The sequence below is a fragment of the Motacilla alba genome, chromosome 14 (assembly GCF_015832195.1).
Source record: "Motacilla alba alba isolate MOTALB_02 chromosome 14, Motacilla_alba_V1.0_pri, whole genome shotgun sequence".
NCBI classification, from domain to species: Eukaryota; Metazoa; Chordata; class Aves; order Passeriformes; family Motacillidae; genus Motacilla; species Motacilla alba.
Genome location: NC_052029.1, coordinates 8,379,588 through 8,401,349, shown reverse-complemented (window position 1 = coordinate 8,401,349; position 21,762 = coordinate 8,379,588). Strand labels below are relative to the sequence as shown.

Genomic DNA, 21,762 nt, shown 5'->3' with positions numbered 1-21,762 from the left:
GGTTGAGGAGGTGCCGTGCTGAGCGGCACAGCTGTGGGTGGGGAGATGGGAGTGTGCAGCCGAGCGGAGACGCGCGCGGTGTCCCCGCTGTGTCCCCGAGAGTGCAGAATGCGCTGACACCGGCTTGGGTGCTGCCCGTCTGCGGGCACAGTGTGCCCCTTCGGAGTGCGAGCCCAGTGCGGACACAGCCCGTCCGTCAGCGGGGGCTGTGCTCACCGCAGCCCCGTGTCGCGGTGTCCCCGTGTCCCGGGCCGGGGGCTCAGCTGCACACTCTGCCCGCGGAGCGCAGCTTTTTGTCCCTCGCGCCCCGCCGTACGCGTGCGAAGCGTCCCCGTTCCCATGGCAGCCGGGCGGTGGAGTCGCGCCGGAAGTGCGATGCGCGGGCTCGGCCAATGGGGAGGGCCAGGCTTGAGGGCGAAGTCTCGCGATATCTCGTGCCGCGGCTGGCGCTCCCATCATCCCGCGCGGCCCGGGCTCTTCCTTTTCCGCCATCGCGCTCTCGGTGAGTGCGGCCGGGGCCGCGGGCGCGCTCCATCCGCCCCGTCCCGCCGCCATCCGCGCCCCGAGCCCGCCCCGCCCGCGCCGCCGCGCCCAGCGGGCACCGCGCCACCCGCCTGGCCCGCTTTGAGCCGCCGGCACCGGCCCTGGCGCCGTCCGGAGCCCCCGGAACGCGGGGTGGGGGACGGCTCCTCCCGCCCGTGGCCCCGCGCTCTCCGGCGATGCGCGGCGGGAAGCCGGGCCCGGGCCGCAGCCGGGCCGGGCGGGGCGCGGGGCCGGCGGGGCCGGTGCGCTGCGGGTAGTGCGGAGCGGGCGGCCCGGCCGGGCAGGGGCAGCGGGGCGCGGGCAGCGGGCGCGGCCGGGCCCCCTGAGGAGGCGGCCCCGGCGCGGCGGCTGGCGGCCCTCCCGGGGCGGGAGTCGGCTCGCGCGGTGCTGCTGCCGCCGCGGTGAAACGCCTCGTATACCACGGGATCGGTGCCGGGGTAGGGACAGCGCGGGCACGGTGCTGGCGGCGCCCGGGCCCTGTCGGAGCGGTGGCAGTGCCGTGTCATCCCCGCCGTGCTCCTTCCCGCGAGCCTCTCAGCGCTGCTGCCGGGGTTCCTTCGCGAGGCGTTGTGTTTGTGCAGCCTCCTTCAGGGTTTGTGCAGATCAGTGAGTTGAGCAGCATCTGTTGGTTTAATATCACGTAGGATCTAGTTATTGCACAGGATCGGTACCGTGCAGATGGGTCCTAATTGGGTTTTAAGGCCAAACCGATTCGCCTGAGGAGCTGTCACTGCTGCCAAGGTGTCTGGAGGGTGGTTTTGAAATCGTGTGTGTGCTTTGATAAAGTCAAGCTCACAGTGTCAGGTTTCCTGACGTGTTTTGGTCGTGGTGACTCTTCTGGATCACAGCTCAGCGTGTGGCTCGGTTCGCTTTAGCTTGAGAGTGCTTTTTAAGGTTTGGTACAGCTTTCTGTCAGCGGTGGATCTCTTAGATGTGAATCGGCCCCGGCAGAAGCGCTGCTCGGCGTTTCTGTGCGAGGAGCCGCTGCAGCAGCTGCTGCCCTCCCTGCAGGCACCATGGTGCGGATGAACGTGCTGGCCGATGCTCTCAAAAGCATCAACAACGCAGAGAAGCGCGGCAAGCGCCAGGTGCTCATCCGGCCGTGCTCCAAGGTGATCGTCCGCTTCCTCACCGTGATGATGAAGCACGGTGAGTCCCGGCCCTGCTCCCCCGCTGTCCGCGGCTGCTGCTGCGGGAAAAGCTGTAAATCGAGGTGCTGGAAGTAGTTTGGTGCAACACAGTTGATTAGTTGTGCTATTGTAGCTGCGTGTTACGGGTGTCTCTGTCTGCTGGTCTCTGCAGGTTACATCGGTGAATTCGAGATAATTGATGACCACAGAGCTGGGAAGATTGTTGTCAACCTCACAGGCAGACTCAACAAGGTAGGATTTGTCTTCCTGAATTCAGTTCTCCGAAGAAGTGTTAGACTTAAAAAAAATAAATGTTTGTCTGCTCCATTTCTAAAAGATCTGCTTGTAGAGGCGGTGGTATTTGTTGAATCGTGTAAATAAGAGTGGCACAGATGTTACCAGTTTAAAGGGTGTTAATCTGTCTGCGTTCAGAGTGGTATGGGTCACTAATTACATTTCTTTTGAACTCTGACTGTGGAAGGTACGCTTTCAGGGAAGTCTGCTTGCAAGTGCTGTGTATTTCTGTTCAAAGGCTTTCTGGCTACCTAGTGCTTTCTCAGTTTCTCTGGTGTTTAAGCTGTCTGGAAGACTGGTCTCAAGAGATAGGGGCTGAGTTGGTTTCCAGTTGATGTTTGGTAGCTGCAGATGTGGAGTAGACAGACTTTCTCCTGCTGCCAGGTGGGCTTTGCTTGCAGTGAGGAAATGCTGAATGTTGCATTCATTGGAGCCTGTGAGGTTCCTGGGGCATGTGAGGCATTCGTGTGTGTTTTGGAAATAAGTGCTTATGTCTCAAACTACTGGGCTGAGTGACTTGCTGTGCATCATTGTTTACAGTTAAGCTCTTCCAGTGAGAGTGGCTCTTCAGTAAAGAAATAAAAAATATTTCTTGGTCAGAATATGTTGGGGGCTGTGCTCATGATGAATAAAGATGCCAGCTGAAAATTGCGGAGTGTATGAGGCAGATAATGCTGACAGCCCCAATCACTGTAGCAGTTACAGCAGACAGTGTTATGTGTCTGTTACAGAAGTGGTGTAGGTCAGGTGTGAGGGTAGTGTTCCTTGGACTCTTCCAGGATGAGATGGATCTTCCAGGCTAATGGATATAATGTTTCTCTCAATCATTGCAGTAAGGGAACAGTTGTTTAGCTCAGAAAAATGTGCATGCTGCAGGAAGGTGTGCTGCTGGTTTGGTGCTGGAGAGTTGTTAAGATAATTGGAGCCAGTGAGGTAACTGGGGGCCTTGGTCAGTGATAAAATTGCCTTGAAAATTCCAGTAACATGCTAATTCCTTCCTGGTTAAAATGTACATGGGTTTTTTTTGGTTTTTTTGCTAACTGTGTGTGATGGTTAGAGGTGGAATATCCCTGAGCAATCCCAGGAATGTTGCTGATGTTACAGCATGCTTTAGTGCTTCCCCCAGCTGTGGGCATCAGTGGGTGGTGTGGCTTCAGCAGCAGTTCAGGGCTGTTCAGGAGAGGGGCAGGGACTGAGGCTGGGCAGGAACGGGAGTGGAGGTGCTGGGTGTGAGGTCCTGCTGTAACCGAGCGTGTGTGACAGCCCTTGCTAAGGTCCCTCAGGCAGGGAGCTGGGATCACACATCCTCAAATCCATGAAGTTCTTCAGTTTGTGATGGAATCCTCTTTTACTTACAGTGTGGTGTAATCAGTCCCAGATTTGATGTGCAGCTGAAGGATTTGGAAAAGTGGCAGAACAACCTGCTGCCTTCCCGTCAGTTTGGGTGAGTATGAGGAAGGGTCAAATGTAAAAATGTTACACTCACAAACTGCCTGAGTTAGACTCACCTGGCACCTTTTCCTCTGATCAGCCTGGAGTTAAATTCCAGTGTAAAAATCCATCCTCCATATCAATGCCCTTTTAAACCAGTTTTACAGGGGCACTGCTAAGCAAGGATCTGTTTCTGTTTGGCTTTGGTAAAATCCTTGTTTGACCATTTCACAGTTTAATGGAAAGTAGGACTTTTCTCATACTTGTTTTGGTTTTATGAATGGCTGTTGTTAAATGGGGAAGGACTCGTGTGAGTTACCAGGTCAGTGAAAGTAAATTGTACTGCTTGAATTCACATGTCCTGACTGTGCACATTAATCAGATATGAAGTGAGGAGGAACTTGGAGCTTCTGTTGAATGAACCTCCACAGCACAGGAAATCTTACTGTAATGCAGTGTGTATTTTCTTCACAAAGTGCATTGAATTGAGAGCTGTAATTCCCAGTGCACAGGATGGCAGAGCAGGAAGAGTCTCCAGGGCCCCAGCCAGTCTGTCCCATCAAAGGAAGGATTGATGAACAGTTCTGTTCCTAAAGCTCCAGCAGTAACTCCTGCTTCAGCTGGCCCTGTGCAGCTGCTCTGTTGTCATTGGGAGTGTTACGAGTATTTGGAGTGCTGGGACAGGAGGTTCTCAGACCTGGAGCTGTGTGGGTGGGGTGTGTTGCTGATGCAGATGTTGGCATCGGCAGTGGCAGCAGGTGCAGATGCTGCTCTGCACCAGGCAGTGTTCAGCACTGAGGCAGAGATCCCAGCTGAGGAGCTGTCTGCCACTGGGGCACCTCTGCCTGCTCTGGGGAGCAGCATCTGTGGAGGATAGAAAGGGACTTGGGCTACAAACCTGTCCAGCAGCTGGACAGGGACTGCGCAGTAGGAGTATGCAGGGGAAGAGGCAAATAGGGAGCAGGAGGCTGTCAGTGTCCTGTGTGTGCTGCGGGGCTGTGCTCGTGAGAGGAGCTGCTTTGCACTGCTGATAATCAGTGTCACTGTGTTGGGCCCATTCTTGCAGGAACAGGCCTTGCTGTTTGTGGCACAGATGAAGTTGGTGCTGTCAGCTCTGCAGCAGCCTGAAGCGGGGAGATAAACTGAACATCTGCTCTCTCTTGGCAGGTATATTGTACTGACAACCTCAGCTGGCATCATGGACCATGAGGAGGCGAGACGAAAACACACAGGAGGCAAAATCCTGGGATTCTTTTTCTAAAACTTGTAAAAAAAGAGGATACTAATAAATTGTTCAAATGGACTCTGATGTTTCCAGTGGGTATTTTAATGGCTTTGAACACTGCCTGTGACAGTGCTTGTAACAGCTCTTCAGTAATGCTTGAGGTCCAGCTTCAGTTCAAATGATGTTTGGGTTCCACACCATCCCTGGTCACAATCCTGTTTCTGTTAATGGTATAATGTACTTCTGGAAGTCACCACTGGAGTGGCATTTTGGGGTCACTGTACAGGAGAGCCTCAGCAGGGGAGCTCTAATGCTGAACTAATGCTAATCCCAGCTGTCCTGCTTGGGCTCACCTCGCAGGTGTCCAGGACATGTGTCTGCAGTTACCTGTGTGTGATTCTAGAGTTTCACCTTTTGCCTCAATAATAGAGATGCCTTGCCAGAAGGTACTTCCTGTTTATGGTTAGAAAAGCTGTGGGATGTGGGATTCTGGAATAATTAAAATGGTTGAAGTTTTGATTTCAGATCACAAACTTGTTCTACATCATATGGTGAAAGGAGTAACTGAGGTTGGGAGGTGAATAATTCTTTTCCTTCAAATTTCTACTTTGAAAGTGTTTTGAAACCCCAGAATTTTGGGTAGAGTAGTTGCTGTGCATCTGCTTTGTGTGTTGGCACAAAGAAACAACTGTTTGGGATTTCTTTACGTTTTCAGAGTGAGGAAATAAGGTTGTCTGAACCTACAGGTAGGGAATATTTAGTATTGAATGAGTTGGTTTTCTTCATGATGGCACAGTGTCCTCGATGCAGAGAAATCAGATGTGCTTCAAGGCACTACATGGAGCTGTACAACTTGGTGGAGGATGGGCAGCAAGCTGGGCTGATGGCATTGTCCTCCAACAGCAGCTGGAGCTGCCCTGCCTTGTTTCACTTGGTTTGGAGTCAGTCCCACCAGGAGGGAGCCTTTGGAGATGTAGCAGGTGTTTCAACTCACTCTAAAGCAGCTGGTGAAATTTGTGATTCTGATACAAACAGTTGGAAACCCAGTTTTCCTGCTTGGTGATGCATCCCCATGCCCGCCGGGTGCAGTTGCTTGGGCTGGAGGTGTCCTGCCTTGAAGGTGATACTTCATGGCAGACCTTGGCATGGAAGGGGCTCTTCAGCTCTTCAGGCGCTGGGTCTGAGCTCAGTAACTCTGTAACCTCTGCTGGTTCAGTCTGTTACTCTTTATGGAGGAAAGGAGGAGGTGATACTGTTGAGCAGAAGGTCTTTACTCTGGACGGGCACTGCGGTATCACTGGTGTGGAGCTTCCCGAGGAATGTGAGAGCCTGCAGAGCTCTGAAGGTGCTCACAGGGGATGTGGTGGCTCCAGCATCCTGACCTGAGCCTGGCTGAGAAGAGCAGGGGCACAGGATGTAGCTGCTTTACCTGCTGGGTCACAGCTGGGATGGGTTGGAGACAGCATCAAAACATTCAAATGGGATCACTGGTTCTCGGTTTGACTGGAAACAAATCTGCTTAGCTACAGCTCTGTACACTGATTCAGAGTAGTTACCAAATCAAGAGTCCGTTTCAACCCTCACTTTGTTAAATGGAGCTCTTTAGTGACAGGTGGGGTTTTCTTAGCCTTGGTGGATTTCATTCTGCAGTACCAGGCACTGGCACCTGAGGTTTTGTACTTGCTCAGAGTAACCCTGAAGATTGCATCAAGATCTCACTCTTCTTTTTTATAAAGTCTTGATTTTTATCAAGTGCAGAATAGAACATGTTTCTCATACCTAGTGGAAGAAGGCCAATGACAGTTTCAAAGCTTCCTTTAGATGAATTAACCATGGCAAGTTCCCTGCTAGCTTAGCAGTTGTGTTTTAAATCACTTTTACACAGGACATACATGGTAGTTTTTCTGACCCAGCTTAGCCCTGTGTCCTTTGCTCCCACAGAGACTCCTGAGGTAACACTTTCTGATGTTCTCAGTTGACAGATCAATTGGAATGAACTGTAAATTTATTCCACAAGCCTGCCCAGCAACTTTTATAGACTTACTAAATGGAAATTAGAGCTCTGATGTAACAAGAATGACTTGGAGGAAAGGAAGCAGAAGCAGCAGAAGCAGCTTTTCCACAGGATATCTACAGAAGTGGCTGCATCCAGGCTGACCACATGTGGAAGCTGATGTGGCTGATTTGGGTTCATGAGATGATCTCTGAGCTTGCACCTCCCTGGTGAGAGCTTTGCTCCTGGGCTGCTGGCTGAGAGCCATGAACGTTGGGAGCTGACAGGAGAGACCACGGCTGCACAAGCTTTAAACGGGTTTGCAGGAATTCTTACTCCCAGATATGTTTAAAATCTGAAAGTGGTGAATTTTTTTTAACCTCAGTGATGTTTAGTGGGCTGAGGGCATGCATACGCCTTGGGCAAGCAGTTTGTAGGTAAAACGTTTTGGGTAAGAAAAGGATTGATAGAGGTGGGAGGGGAAATGGCAGAAAGCTGAAGGTGCAGCGTGGATTGCACAGGGGCAGGGGTCAGTTCAGAGAAGGGTTTGGTGCCTGCGGGGCAGAGGGAACAGCAGGGATGGAGGAGTCCCTGAGGGACAGAACAGCTGACAGGCAGGGTGGGTGTCCCCTGAGGAATTCCCTGAGTTACCAGCTTTGCCCTGGGGCTGTCCTGGGTCCCCTGTGGTCTAACACAGTGGAGTGGAGGCGATGGTGTCACCTCTGTGCCCTGCACACCCATCCTGGGCCCTCTCTCCATGCCTGGAGCAGCCCGGAGCTCACCCTGAGCCCGTGCTGGAGCCGCCCTGCCTGCAGCCCCTTCCTGCTGCCCTGCCTGCAGCCCCTTCCTGCTGCCCTGCCTGCAGCCCCTTCCTGCTGCCCTGCCTGCAGCCCCTTCCTGCTGCCCTGCCTGCAGCCCCTTCCTGCTGCCCTGCTGCTCACAGCCTCGTGTGAGCATCACTGTCCAGTCCCAGGGACACAATGGGTCAGAACTTAATTTAGTTGTGAAAATGAGTAAATTGAAAGTCTTTGGGAGAGGGTTGGTGATGCCCCCGTACAGCCCAGTCTCATCTTGCAGCCAGATCAGTATGTTGGGTGCCATTGCTCCTCATGCCGTGGCTGAAGAAGGGGATGAGGGATGCTCGGACGAGCTGAGCTGCCTGCCGTGGATCCGAGCGCCTCTTCCCTGGTGCTGGGAAGGTGTCAGCAGAGGGCAGCGTCCGACCTGCAGCCGCTGGAGACCGAGGGGGGCCGTGCAGGGAGATCCTGGTGTTCTGTGCCCGGGCCCACAAGGAGAGTTTTTTCTGTCTTTGATGCGTTGAGCCTAGTTTAAGGTAATACTGGAGGTGAGAATAAGTGCAGATCTTCAGAATACTGCAGCAGGCTAAGGAGCCTGGTGTGTGACAGTGGCTGGACTGGAAATGCACCTTTTCCTCCTCATCCTTTTGTCTGATGCTATTCAGCTGATTTAGATTTATGACAAGGCTATGTCTTACTCCAGTTAATGTAAGTATCCATCTCTCAGTAAATATCTGGGTGGATTTAACCACAGTTTAGTCTGGGGAACTGTTCTAGTGAAGTCAAGGGGTTTCAGAGGCTGATGGCCTCCATTCTTGTTGATGCTTCTGATGTTTTCTCTGCTCAGGTGCTGCTCTTGTATTATTAATGCAGTAATGGGCTGTAATTTTACTGATCCTCAGGACAGCCCATCTGATCAGGCATGTGATGGAGTTGGGAACAGTGATGCTGTTGGTACATTTGTGCTGGGGTAGGATTCAAGCTCCTAGTCTAGTTCAGTTCTATTTTATTGAGGCTTTTATCTGCTGGTGCTGCACTTCATTGTGTGTGCATTCCTGTGGCATCGTCTGCTTTTGGACAAGGTGCTCTAGCAGGGTGTGTGACCCCCTCCCTCCCCAGCTTTCAGACTGCTTTTTTAACAGATTTGGGATAATTCTGTGTGGAGGCCATGGAAATGAAGAACATTCCTGCCACTCTGTAATGCATTGCTATTTCCTCTTGGACTTCTATAATTTATGACTAGGGGTTGATTTTTTTTGTATTTAATTCACTTGATTGTCCACTCTGTGAACAAACCGTGCTACACATTCTCCAGAAAACTCTTTCTCCAGGAGCTTGCAATCCCCTGCCTGTCATCTCTAGATGTCTCTCTTGCCTTAATGTAAGAAAATATGAAAAAGACGAAAGTACTGAAATACTTGGTATGTGATCTTGGATAGAAATGTGTATGTGCAGCACTCCTCCATCTTCACGTCCCCGTTGGATTAGAGTGGGATTGAGAAGGGGATTCCCCCCTTCTTTTGTGGGGAAGAAATGTGGCACAACCATTCTTGTTGTCTTCCCCTGATGCAGGTTAACTCTGCTTTCAGCTGGACCAGGCTGTAAGCAGGAAGGGGCAGGGGTTATATCTGGGAGTTGGGGAAAAGTGGGTGATGGATGAGGTTAAAGAAAAGCTGCAGCTGAAGCCCACCCCTGGGCACTGTCTTAGTCTCATGGATGGAGCTCAGTTTGTGTTTGGTCCACTGCTGTTTGTGCCAGTTTAAAAAGCAAAGTCCAGGAATGTCAAAGACAACTTTAGGTTTTCAGTATCTTTACAAATCAGGCCTTTAACCATAAGAATGAAAACAAGAGGAGAAATTAAAGGCTATTTTTTCCTTTTCTCCCTACCCCTCTGCAGTTCACGTGGATGCTTGTCTCCTCACCTGCAGTAACATGCCCAGCTGTATTCCTGCATAACAGGATCCTCAGCACGTGATCCCCATGTCTGCGTGGGCAGGTAATTAGCTCTGGCCCTCCTTGGGATTCCTTCCTTAGGGCAGCACCATTAGCCCCTCAGCTAAGCATCTGCCCTCCTCAAGCTTGAAACCATTTTTACCTCACTGGGGCAGGCTGTGGGTGTCAGAGCTGGCTGCACACCTCGTGGTGTTCGCGCTGGGACCTGCGTTCTGCTCAGGATGGGCTCATGGGTCTGCTCCTCTTGGGCAGAAGCCAAAGCCTTGCTTGTTTTCCATGCCTGGTGGCGATTTCTGGCTCGGTTCCATTTCCAGTTTAACATCCTAGTCCAGCCCAGGTAGCAGGAGCTGGGGTTTTATGGGAAGCCTTGTGTAGTGTGTGTTCCATCAGGGGAAAGAGGAGATGTGTGCATGGGACCACTGAATTCATCTGCAGGCAGGTGCTTGCTCTGGGAGGGAAGCAAAAATCAGGAGACTATTTTTAGCTCTGAAATACTTTTATTGAATGACATTCAGTCCTCGCCAGCCTTTGAGGAGCAGAGAAATAATCCCTGAAGGGAAGAGCTGGAGGTGCCTGGATCTGAGCTGGGCTGCTGGCAGCTCCCAGTGTGGCTGTGGGAGGGCTGGGACAGCTCCTGGGACAGCTCCCGGGACAGCAGCCAGCTGCAGCCACCACCTAACGCAGGCACGGGCTGAGAGAGAAGTGCTGGGGTGCAGGAAGGCATCTGAGCATGAACAAAAATGATTCTGAGCCCATTTTCCTGAGAGAGACCCTGTCTTGTGGAGCAGGGCGTGGGGCTGAGAGCCACAAGCCCATGGCACGTCAGGAGTCAGGCCCATGCCCAGGCCCAGGCCAGAGAGCCCATCTTGCAAATTGCTGAATTACAAACCCAGTGCTGGTGGGTGCTGGCTCCAGAAATAGATACAGAGGTAGCACATAACGCTCCCTGATAGCTGAAATAAAAAGAATTAAACTGTACAAAAGTGTGCTTTAATTGCCAAGTCTCTCCTGTCTGCTTAAATCACTAGAAATAAAGGTCTTCTCCTTAGTGATGAGCAGTTCCAGGAGAACAGACGTGATGGGGGAAACATGTTTGGAATAAATACTGATGTGAATGACACTTATTAGCTACAGTGTGGCATATTTATTTCTCTGTAGTTAGCATAATAGCACAGCTTGAAATGAGAAGGGTTCTTTACTTGTGTCTCTGTGTGCGTGCATAAAAATAACAATGGGTTGTTTTGGGCGGAATGCAGATGATTCTGCTGTCTCTGCAATTAGCACTGCTGTTTGGGTGGTGCCAGCTGCTGTGGCAGTGAGAGAGGGGCCCAGGCATGGCTGTGCTTTGGGCAAACCTTCCCTTCCTGTGCTTTGGGCAAACCTTCCCTTCTCTGTGGCAAGCAGGAGTGCAGTGGATATTTTCACCCCCGACGAGGGGGAGAGAATGATGCATCTGACTCTGTCTTATCAGAAGGCTAATTAATTACTTTATTATACTATATTAGTCCATGTTATATTACACTATATTACATTACAGCTAACTGAATCTGCCAAGCACACAACTCTGCACACACTGCACAGAATCTCGTGAGTGTCCCGACAGTCCCGACACACACACACACACCTGGCCCTGGCAGGCCAAGGAAACAAAACACCATCAATTGGGGCAAACAATCTCCATGTTGCATTCTGCTTTGCACAAACACAGGCACAGCAAATGAGATAAGAATTGTTTTTCCTTTCTCTGAGGTTCAGAGAATGTGAAACCCAGAAATATTCTTGGGAAGAATTGTGCCCTGCCTTTCTCTGTGAAGAGGAATGTGGCGAGCTGGACAGAAAGCAGAGCAGCTCAGCTGGCTCCTCTCCCCCCTCAGTGCCCGACTGCCCACGGTGCCTCTGCTCTCCTCGGGGGGCTGCAGGGCTCCTGCAAGAGCAAAGCAGCCCTGCCAGCCTCCCCAGGGCTCCTGGCAGGGCGACCACAGCCAGCAGCTCAGCTGGAACTGTGCCTGGATTGGGAGGGGAGTGGAAACATTCTGATTATCTCAGGAATTCAGCCCAGGTGTGAGGGTGGCTGGGTGAAGGCTTTCTTGTCTCCTGAGGAGCCAGGTGGAGCTAGGCTGGCTGCTGGAATGTGCAGGTTCCCTTCCCTCCTGCCCAGGGGAGCCTGCCCACCTTAGCCTTGCCCTGCTGCTCTGTTCAGGTGCCTGGTGCTGGGTGGTGCTGGCTGTGCCAGGCTCTGGCAGCCCTGCCCCTTCTCCTTCCACGGGGTTTGGCCTTTCTCACCCCCAGGGAGCGAGGGCCTGCAGTGATTTAAAAAGCAGTGAGGGCATCAGACACTGCTGCTGCCATATCCTCCCCAAGGTCCTGGAACAAGGAGGGAGGGAAAGCTTTGCTGGGAGTCTGTGCTGGGCAGGCACTGCCAGCCAGCACGGGGGGAAGAGCCTGCAAGAGCTCTTGAAGCTTCTTGCCAGAGCTTCCAGACACATCTGGCACGTGAGTGGGCATCAACTTTGCCTTGTTGCTTTGAAACAGCCATTTCTCCCCTCTTCTGCATTTTAATGTCAGAATGTGTGGATATGGACAGTCTTGGAGCTCTACTGTCCTGCTGCAGCTTGGAGTGAAGGTGTCTGGTGGGCTGCACAGCTGCCTGGGGAAGGGAAGACAGCAGGGTGGGCAGACAAAGGGACTGCCAGAGCCCTCTTTTCTTAAGAAAAGCCATGAGGCATTTCAAATAAGAAGCCAAGGGGTTCTCAGGTGGGCTGTGAGTGCTGAGCACTGTCTCAGGAGCCATCTCACAAGCCTTTTTGTTGAGGGGAATAATTATACTGTGGTAAAAGTATTTACTTGCTAGGTATTTCCCTGCCTTATTGTACTGCATTCTTCCATTGCCGAAATGCAAGATGAAAAACCTGGGAGTAACAAACTTTCTGTTTCAAGCCCACTTGATTGAGTGCTTGGTTCAGAAACACCATAAAAGTGCCAGACCAGAGCTTGAAATATCACATTACCAGGTGTCAGGCTGCTTGTAACTTCCACTCTGGGATTGTTGAGGATTTTTTTTCCTGTTGGTCTTTTAATGAAAATGCCAAAGGGGGAAAAACGATTACAAAAAAAAAAAAAAGTAAAAAATGCTGCTTTGATTGAAAATAAAATGCTGAGGCAGCAGCAACTTGCAGTAGCACTTGCTCTGTTGCACTGCCCTGACAGAGATTATTTCCCGAGCCTGGGGGATGCTGTGAGGGTCTGCTGTGGGCACAGTCCTGCTGGCTTTGCTGTGTGGGAGGCGCTGCAGGGCTGAGGGATGAGCAGGCAGCTGATGTCAGCAGAGGGGGCTGACAATTTGGCAGGGAGGGACAGCTCTGTGCTGGGGTACAGCGCTGGCTGGGCTGGAGTCACAGAGTGTGTCCTGCAGAGCAGGGGCAGCCTGACCAGCTGAGGGAACCTGCTGGTCTCTGGTGCTGCTGGTGACCTGTGACAACGCGGGGACGCTGCTCTCCTGCTCGTGCCTTCCCCTGCAGGGCTGTCTGCTCTCCCAGCTGCGGGAGCCAGGGCAGGGATGTGACACTGGCACTGCCAGCCTCTGTGCAAGGGTGTGCCAGAGCAGGGGAGCACTTCCACTGCTGGGGGCTCTGAAAGGTGGCTGAGAATGCAGATTTCATTTGTGAAAGGGGGCTGGGGAAGCAGCTGAGGACAGGTGTGGTCTTTGTGAGGGTCCCAAGGATGAGGGAAGAGATGAGAATCTGACTCCATGTTCTCAGAAGGCTGATTTATTATTTTATGATATTATATTATATTAAAGAGTGCTATCCTAAAACTGTACTAAAGAGTGAGAAAGGATACATAAGAAGGTTTAACAAGAATAAATAATAAAACCTTGTGACTCGCTGGAGTCCTGACACAGCTGGACAGTGATTGTTCATTAAGTTCAAACAATTCACATGCTGGCTAAACAATCTCCAAATCACATTCCAAAGCAGCAAAGCAGGGGGAGAAGCTGAAGCTTCTCAGCTTCCCAGGAGAAAATCCTGCGTGAGGGAATTTTTTAGAAAACATGTCAGTGACAGACGGGTGCTCTGGAGCATGAGCACCCAGCAGTGGTGCTGGGAAAGAAATGTGGGCAAGGCTAACACAGAGTGCTGCTGGGGAGGTGGGGAAGGCATCTCTGACTGAAAGGAGGAGGAAGATGCTTAGTCGGAGTTGGAGATCCATGTGGCGGAGAAAGTGATGCTCTAGGAGGATAGTCTGGGCCAGGTCCAGTTCATAGTGACTTTGGTGGCATCAATGCCTTGAGTCCTGGGCTTCAGCAGTGCTTCCCTGCTGCCTGGGCATTTTCCAGTGGGGTGGAGGATCTCCATTTCGTGCTGTCAAGCATGGAGGTGTCCCAGCCTGTACAGCAGCACTGGAACATGCTGCCTGCTGGGAGCCTAGGATCCCCTGGCGTCCCGTGCCTGGCACAGGAAGGTCCCTCCTGCCTGGGACACGCAAAGAGGTGCTTGAGGACACCACCTGGGGAGGCCAGGGTGCCCCAGAGCAGCCTGCATTTGTGGGGGGTTTCTGTGCTCCTGTCCAAGGCTGAGCAGATTGCTGCCCTGGGGCTGCCAGAGGCTGCAATCCCTCTTGCAGGAATGCTGGCACCTTCCACAGCAGGGAAAGGGAAACTCCGAGACGTGGCAGGCAATCTGCAACAGTTCAAGCTACACCAAAAGCATCTTGCATGGAAAATCAGACAGAGCAGGAAAAACAGCGTTTACCATCAGTATAGCACAGCTGAAATCTCCTTCTTGCAGATAATCATCTCTGACTCCAGCAGTAAAAATAAAGGACAGAAACTGGAAGAAGCCAGAAAACATGGTCGTGGGAGTGAATCTCGGTGAAATGAAAATTAAAAACACAATGAAAAGCATGGAATTGCCTTAAGTGAAACCAGCTGGCTGCCCAGAACAGCCCCTGGGATCCTCTGGGAGGCACAGGGGGTGTGGGGAGCAGCGGGGCTGGGGCCGTGCCAGTGCTCAGCTGGGAGGGCACGGGGGGAAGAGGAAGATCAGGATCTCAGGGTTCCCTTGCAGCCTGGGAGACGTTCAGGGGCTTGCCTTGGCTCCCAGTGTGAGGGATGAAGTGATTTCTGACCTGTCTGAGGGACAAGGGCTGATCCTGGCTCCTGCCTGGGGCTCTGCCCTGTGCTGAGCTGCCCCTCCTCAGCTAATCTGCCACAGCTAAGGCTGTGCGAGCCAGACCCACCCAGGGCTCCAGCAGCGGAAGGGAAGGTTCCTGCTGGCCCAGCTCCAGCCCCAGCAGGCCCAGAGAGGCAGCACTGCCAGCTGGGCTGACCTGAGAGCAGCCCGTGGCCTGTCATTGTCCCTGCTGTGTGGGAGCACGGACCTGGGCAGATCAGAGCCACAAAACTGAGCTCCTTGTGCTGTTTCCTCCTTCGTTTTTGAGTGGTACAGGAGATGCACAGCCTTTTATCAAAGGATGTCAGTGTCTAATGTGAATATGTATATCTTTTGACTATTTCAGGCTGACCTTGATGTGTTTGTTATGCTAAGTGTCATAAAAATCAAACTGCTAAATTAACTAGCTGCTATTTCCACAACACCAAGGAAGCACCTGGGGCCCTTTTGCTCCTGCAGACAATGGCTGAGGGAGGCTTATGCAACTCCTGCTCTGCTGGTGGCTGCTCTCTTCCCGAGCTGGCATGGTATTTTTAGATGCAAAGGAGAAGTGTCTCCTAACTATATGCTAATCACATTTTCAAAGCCTCAGCTGATATTAAAATGATTCAGCCGTGTCCTGAATTCACATACTTTTGTTTGTTGCCTTTTGTGTGCTCTGTGTAGCTTTTCATACGACTGTGCCTATTTTCTACCAAAATCATGGCTTGGGAGCTGCCGTATGACAAAGGATGTTTTTATCCTTTTTTGAAGATCTTTTGAGTTATCCTTAGCCCCAGCTATCTGAAGTACAGACTCATGCATATATATTCTCTCTGCAGGCAAAGAACAGAGGCAGGAGCAGACTTTACAGCTGTGATTCTCAAATTTTATTAAAGGGCTGCCTGACCTTCAGGGGAAAGGAAAGTATTTGAGAACCATCATATCTGATGCTGCCACCCTGATGTTCATTTATGGCCAAATAACTTTTTGATAGGATTTTTTTATTAGTTTTTCTTGCCCTTTTGTGTACTCTCTTGCCTGATGGGAATGTGCTCAATAAATGTCTCTGTGTGTGTCCCCCACAGCACCCTCGGGCCCGTGCTGAACTGGGGTCTGCAGCCCTCGTGGCCTCTGCCCCCTCTGTCTGATGTGCTGTGTGCCAAGCTGAGGAAAAAAGTCACTTTACTGGAGACAGCCTGATGAAATGAGTCCTTTCCTTAGCAAAAAGGGGCCACATACTCAGCCCAGGACATTGTCTGGTGCTCAGGAAGTGTCCTCAAATTCAGTGCAGCACAGCATGAAGTCACCAAGTGCTGATACAAACAGGGAACACAACAAGGGAGTGCTACAGCTGCTCCTGGTGAGGACTGCAGCTCAGAGCAGGCTCCCTGCTGGTGGGGTCATTGGGAAGGAAGGGGAAGTGGTGGGAAGCCAGCTGGGCTTTACTGGTGCTCCTGAGCCCAGCTGGGCTTTACTGGTGCTTCCAGGCTCAGCTGGTGGGGCAGAGGAGAGCCATGAGCAGCTCTTCACAGAGGTGGGTGATGCTCTGGGGATCCCCACATGGGATGGTGCTTCCAAAACCTTGAAAATGACCTTTCTGTGGCCAACAAGCACCAGGGTTTGCTGTTCCCTCCCAGGCCATCTCTGTCCATGGCTGAGGGCACATTGGGCCCCTCTCCCAGGGATTTTAGGATGTTTTCCCTTTCCAGGCTGCTCTCCTGGTGCTGAGTCCAGCTGTGGGCTCAGATGGGCCGGGCACATCTGGAGGCCCTCACTGCTCCTGAGGAGGATGGGCTGATGGCCCAGCACAGCTCCTGGCCCACACAAGGTTTAAGGGGCTGCAGGCAGGACCCCCCAGCCCTGCCCAGCTGGAGCTCCCCTGTTCCTGCTCTCCCATCTCCCAATTCCTGCTCTCCCATCTCCCCATCTCCCCATTCCCTCTGTCCCATCTCCCCATCTCCCCATTCCCGCTCACCCATCTCCCCATTCCCTCTGTCCCATCTCCCCATTCCCTCTGTCCCATCTCCCCATCTCCCCATTCCCGCTCACCCATCTCCCCATTCCCTATGTCCCATCTCCCCATTCCCTGTCCCACTCCTGCTGTCCCCGTCAGCTGAGTGCTGCTGCAGGATCTGTGCTGTGCCTCCTCTCTTCCCTGCACTTCTCTTTCCCCCCTCCTCCTCTTTTAATCCCTGTCTTGCTTGGATTCAACTTTTTTTCCTGATCTTCAAGGACCGAAGCAAAATGCTTCCAACAGCTCAGGAAGCTGGTCAGATTTGCATTTAGCATATTTAAATATTTAAATATGTAACATATTTAGGGTTGAACTAAAGCAAAGGGAGACAAAATTGGGAGCAGACTGGAGAATGAGTGTGTGTGTGCATGTAGGGAGGAATCAAGGCAATGTGTGCAGACACACTGGGAAAATAAAACATGGGAAAGGAGACAGAGAGAGCCTGGTCCTTCTTTGTTGTTGCATCAAGCACACTGTGACTAATGGTGATAATTTCCCATACCCCCAGTACCATAACAGAAGAAAAAACCTAATTGTCATCTGCCACCCACTGCTTGTAAAGCAGCTTCTCTTAAATAGTTCGTATGTATTGAGTTCAGCTGTCAAAAGGAGCAGCTTTTTTTCATGGTCTGCAGAATGCATTTCAGTATGAACGCAGCTCGATGCAAAGGTCACCCCATCAAAAATGTTTCCCTCAGCAGTGAGCATAATGGCAAAGCCCAGCATTTTGCAGTCTACTCTCACAATTTTACTTGATGTTTTTAAAATGTTGGACAGCTGGAGATTAAATTCCCTTTGATGGGCAGGATTTGAGGGAGAATGTTTTCTAGTATACTCTGGGTTTCCCCCTCCTCTCTGCCATGCTGTGGTATGGGCTCCTTAGTAGCTACTTATGGCAGGTAGTATGAGCCATAGAAAGAGCAGGAGACAGAGGAAAATTGCCTATTGTTCTCCAGATTGGCTATAGTTCTTAGTATATCAGTGTGTGTTCCTGTGTGTGCCAGTGTTTTAATGGTAGTTTGGATTCTGGATGCTTAAATTACTCTCCCTGTCAGTGTTTCCATTTACTTGACACGTTCCAAAATGAAATGACTTTGGGAGTCAGCCTACAGTGAGAGGGAGACCTCAGGAGTAAATGTCACTGCAGGCAGTAGGCAGGGGTCACACAGCAGCAAGAGGAGGTTTTCTGCTTCCATCTCCCCAGGAGCTGGGGTTGGGCAGATGAAAGTGATGATTACAGGGGTGCTGCTCTGTGTGTGTACCCTCCCACATAACCTGGCAGGAAAATCAAGACATGGTCAGACTGGCTTCTGCTGGGCACCTGAAGGAGGGTGTTACATCTTCAAGGATATAACCTGCTGTTTCATCCCCATTTTTACAAAAGCTTTGCTATGTTGTTGAGTTGTGGAGGGGAAGGTTGGAAAAGGTTTTATTTGTCCCTAGAGGAAATGTTGTGTGCTGTTGTGCTGCCTGGCTTAACCCGTGGTGACTCTTGCCCAAAGAACTGTGTGCAGACCATGAAAACAGCTCTCTGCATCAGCTCCTACCAAATATGTGCTGAGTGAACTTCTGAGACAGCAGGGATAGCTGGGATAATGCCAACAGCACCCTATCTGCAGGAGATACTGCCCAACACACCCTGAACAAGTTCTCTAGTGGTACAGGTGTTGCATTTTCTCAGCCATGCATCAGGACTGAAAACTTTGTGTCTCTCCAGGCCTTATTCTCCTTGTAAATGTTAAATTTCCCCTTTTTAAAGGGCAACTGTACCATACATAAAAAAATCTTAGTTACAAGTGTGCTTTGAATACAGCAGAACCTGCTTTGTTCTGTTGTACTGGTGAAAATGTCTTGACAGAGACAGGCATCAAAGCCCTGGCCTGAATAAACTGGCCTGGAATTAGGCAGAGGATGTTTTGCAAGGGTGTTCCAGCTGGGGAAGACTACACACTCTGATCTCCTCTTGCTTCTATGCCACTGTGCAGTCCAGAGAGCTCCTTTGTTTTTAGCCGTGTTGTTCATGGCTGAGTGACAGGGTGAAGGAGCCTTTACTTGGTCTCGGGCCCCTCTGCAGGTGACAGTGCCACGAGGTGGCAGTGGCCACCCAATAATGTCTGGCCAGGAGCAGGTTGTCCAGGCAGTGCATTTGTTGGGCTCTTTGCTCTATGATTTAAGAGTGGGAGCACAATCCAGCCCCTAAATACCAGCTGAAGCACTGCTCTACCTTATAGCTGTCCCTTGACTTTCAAAAAGACCCAAATTCCAATTTTGCCATTTTTTTTGAGCACCTCATCAAAGTCAGGGTGAGAGGAAACCAAATTCTTGCTGACCTGTGCCTTGCTGTTCTGTGTGCACCCTTCAGATCCGTGCTGCCCCTGGAGGGCTTGCTCCTGCTCAGGCTGCACATTCCCTGCAGGATTTTTTGGGTGTTTAATGTAATTGTGGTGCTATCCCTTTTCCAAGATATCCCATTTGTGGGTGACATTTTGCTCTCCTGTGCCTGGGCTGCCTGGGATGGATGGTAGGAATTGCAGGGCAGATAAAATCTACATTGCTTGAGTGATGGTGGCTCCACTGCCTTCTCACAGGTCTCTGTGTCTGAAGGGGAAGGACTTTCCTGCCGTTTGCTGGGACAGAATTTTAGAATAATAGAATATTTTAGATAATTGGACAGAATCTTTAAGATAATTGAGTCCAACCATTAACCCAGCACTGCCACTAAACCATATCTCCCACACATCTCTCAAAATAACTCCAGGATGGTGACTGCACCACTTTTGTGGGCATCCTGTTCCAATGCTTGACAACTCTTTCCGTGAGGAGATTTTTCCTAATGTTGAACCTAAAACTCCCTTGGTGCAACTTGATAGATAGAGACATCTTTACCATGCAGTTGATATTTTTTGCCATCTTTGGTGTAACCAGTGTAAAGCAAGAACCAGTCTCTCAAAGGAGAATGGCTGAGAAAGGATTTTGCCTTCTGCAGTCAAATTACTCAATAATCTGAAGGCAGGCCAGGAGGGTGGAAACAAGGCAGGAATCAATTCTATTCTGGTTTTTTTTTTTCTGCTGATAAATCAAGAACAACAGCAAGAACTTAATAAAACAGAGTGACATTTTAGGTAGAGTGTTGCACATGGGTTAAATGAGTTGCCCAGCTGTGATGGGAGGCCTCTCTTTCCAACAAGGGGCTCTGTTTTTGTGATATCAGAGGGGCTGGTAGATCCTGTGTGCCATGGATTTCGCCCCATTTCATGTTCCTCTCTGTAAAATGGATTTTGCTTCACCCAGCAGGGGTGGTGTGAGGAATGTTAGTTGATGTTTTTGGGGTCCTCATCTATTTTTGGGAGAGTGCCATGAAGAGCCTGAATGGCAAATTCTTCCTGTCAGAACATACCTGTAATTAAACAGGTCTGCTTATCCATGAGACAGGCTTATTGTTGCTTTTTCTACCCTTGATCTAACAAATTGTGCAATGTGCTCTGCCACACATCTGCTGCTCTGTGCCTGCTGGGGAGGGTGGACACCTGGTGTCAGTGGAGGAAGAGCAGTGGAGTGGAAACAGTGGCCTCAGTGGGAATTTCCTTGGGAGGTAAAAGCCCTGCATGGCTATTTGTGAAATGCTGCAGCACGGGTAGGTTTGTTGTCAAGCAAGAGACACTGTAAAAGCAAATAACTGCAAATTGGCCAAGTGCTGGATGAGGATGTGAGAGCTGTGGCAGGTGAGCTCAGCCGGCAGCAGCCTGGCTGTGTCACGCACTGGGGGCTGCTGGGCAGGGACACATTGTGCAGGGTACCTGGTGCATATGCTGCTGCTGCTGCTGCTCAGTGCCAGACTGGGCTGCTTCTGTCACACTGTGTGGTGGGCTGTGGCATTCACATTCTCTGAAAAAATCCCTTTGCCCAGGATTTTTCTCCTGGGAAGCCTCAGAGAAAAAGAAAACAATTCTTATCTCCTTTGCTTCTCCTGGGTTTTGCTTACGTGGAATGTGTTTGGAGATTGTTTACCCACAGGTGATTGTTTCATTGGATTCTGCTGGGAGTTGTTTTGACTCTCTGGCCAACCAGGGCCAAGCTGTGTCAGGACTCTGGAAAGAGTCATGAGTTTTCATTATTATCTTTTTAGCATTCTGTAAGTATCCTTTCTGTATTCTTTAGTTTAGTATAATATAATACAGTGTTTTTTAATATAATATAATATTATAAAGTAATAAATTAGCCTTCTGAAAACATGGAGTCAGAGTCATCATTCCTGCCTTCATCAGGGCATTCCCAGCGAATACAATAGTGGGCCAGACAGGAAAATGACACACATCATCATATGCAAGGACCATGACTGGTTCTGCTCTCCTGAAGCTGAAGGGAGAAAGGGGAATATCCCCTTGTGGACAGAGTTGGGTAGGAAGGGGAAGCAACTGGTTGGAAGAAGGGTGGATGCCAGAGCGCTGCATCTGCCAGCGTGGACACTCGAGCCCTGGCAATATATAAATCATGGAAAATGTGTGTGCTTTTCTCATTGTGTCAGTCAGAAAGCCCTGACCCAGCTGGAGGAAAATAACAATTTAAACAGAGATGTCATCAAGCAAGATGTTCCAGCTCGTTAGAAAACAACTTACAGTATGCTTGAAAGGCGCCTGCAATGCATAAAAAGCAACAGCTCACTCCTGTACTGGAAAATCCAAAGCAGAATAGGCAGATATGACCTCATCTCTTCATGATGGAAAATTACTGCTTCTTAACCTGATGTTCTTGCCATCCTAAAGCAGTTAGTGGGAAGTCAGTGATTTAGGAGCAAGTGCAAATGTGGCTCAGCTGCTTATCTAGTTGGAGCAGTCTCTTGGATCTAATGGAAAAACAGTGGAACAAGCAATATGGTTTTGCTGACTTTTTGCTGACTCTTCCAGGTGTCTAAAAAGCGTGGAAGGGAAGAATTTGAAGTGAACTGCATTGCCTGACCCTTGCATTGAAGGCAACTATAGTCTTGCTATTCAGAGTACAAACTTCTGCTCGGGTGCCCTGGCAGTCCACCTGGGAAGCACATTCCCAGTGCAGACACTGCCACAGCGTTTGGGAAAATGAGCCAGATCCGTGATGCAGGCTCAGTGCACATTTTGGGGATGATCTAAGTGGTCTAGCAACAGATGGCACAGATGGCTGTATCTGTCTGTCCTCCCCTTGTGCCAGTGCAGAGTACCAGCCTTTTGCTCTCACTGCAGAGCTGGGGCGGAT

The 21,762-nt window shown here is 50.7% G+C and overlaps 1 protein-coding gene across 2 annotated transcripts; it reads left to right on the top strand.

Annotated features, from left to right (window-relative positions):
- Positions 1–408: 408 nt before the first annotated feature.
- On the top strand, positions 409–4,701 carry RPS15A (ribosomal protein S15a). Of its 2 annotated transcripts, none has more exons than XM_038151386.1 (5): positions 409–502; positions 1,555–1,692; positions 1,846–1,925; positions 3,326–3,411; positions 4,566–4,701. In XM_038151386.1, the coding sequence occupies exons 2-5, from the start codon at positions 1,560–1,562 to the stop codon at positions 4,657–4,659; spliced, it is 393 nt and encodes a 130-aa protein (XP_038007314.1). In that variant the 5' UTR covers positions 409–502; positions 1,555–1,559; the 3' UTR covers positions 4,660–4,701. The 2 variants fall into 2 exon arrangements, with proteins under 2 accessions (XP_038007314.1, XP_038007315.1); XM_038151387.1 differs by lacking the exon at positions 409–502 and adding an exon at positions 997–1,149.
- The last annotated feature ends 17,061 nt before the right edge of the window (positions 4,702–21,762 follow it).

Coding starts and splice junctions, on each gene's coding strand:
- RPS15A (XM_038151386.1), top strand. CDS start 1,560: ATGGTGCGGATGAACGTGCTGGCCGATGCTCTCAAAAGCATCAACAAC. Junction 1,693..1,845: donor CACCGTGATGATGAAGCACG/GTGAGTCCCGGC, acceptor TGGTCTCTGCAG/GTTACATCGGTGAATTCGAG. Junction 3,412..4,565: donor CTGCCTTCCCGTCAGTTTGG/GTGAGTATGAGG, acceptor CTCTCTTGGCAG/GTATATTGTACTGACAACCT.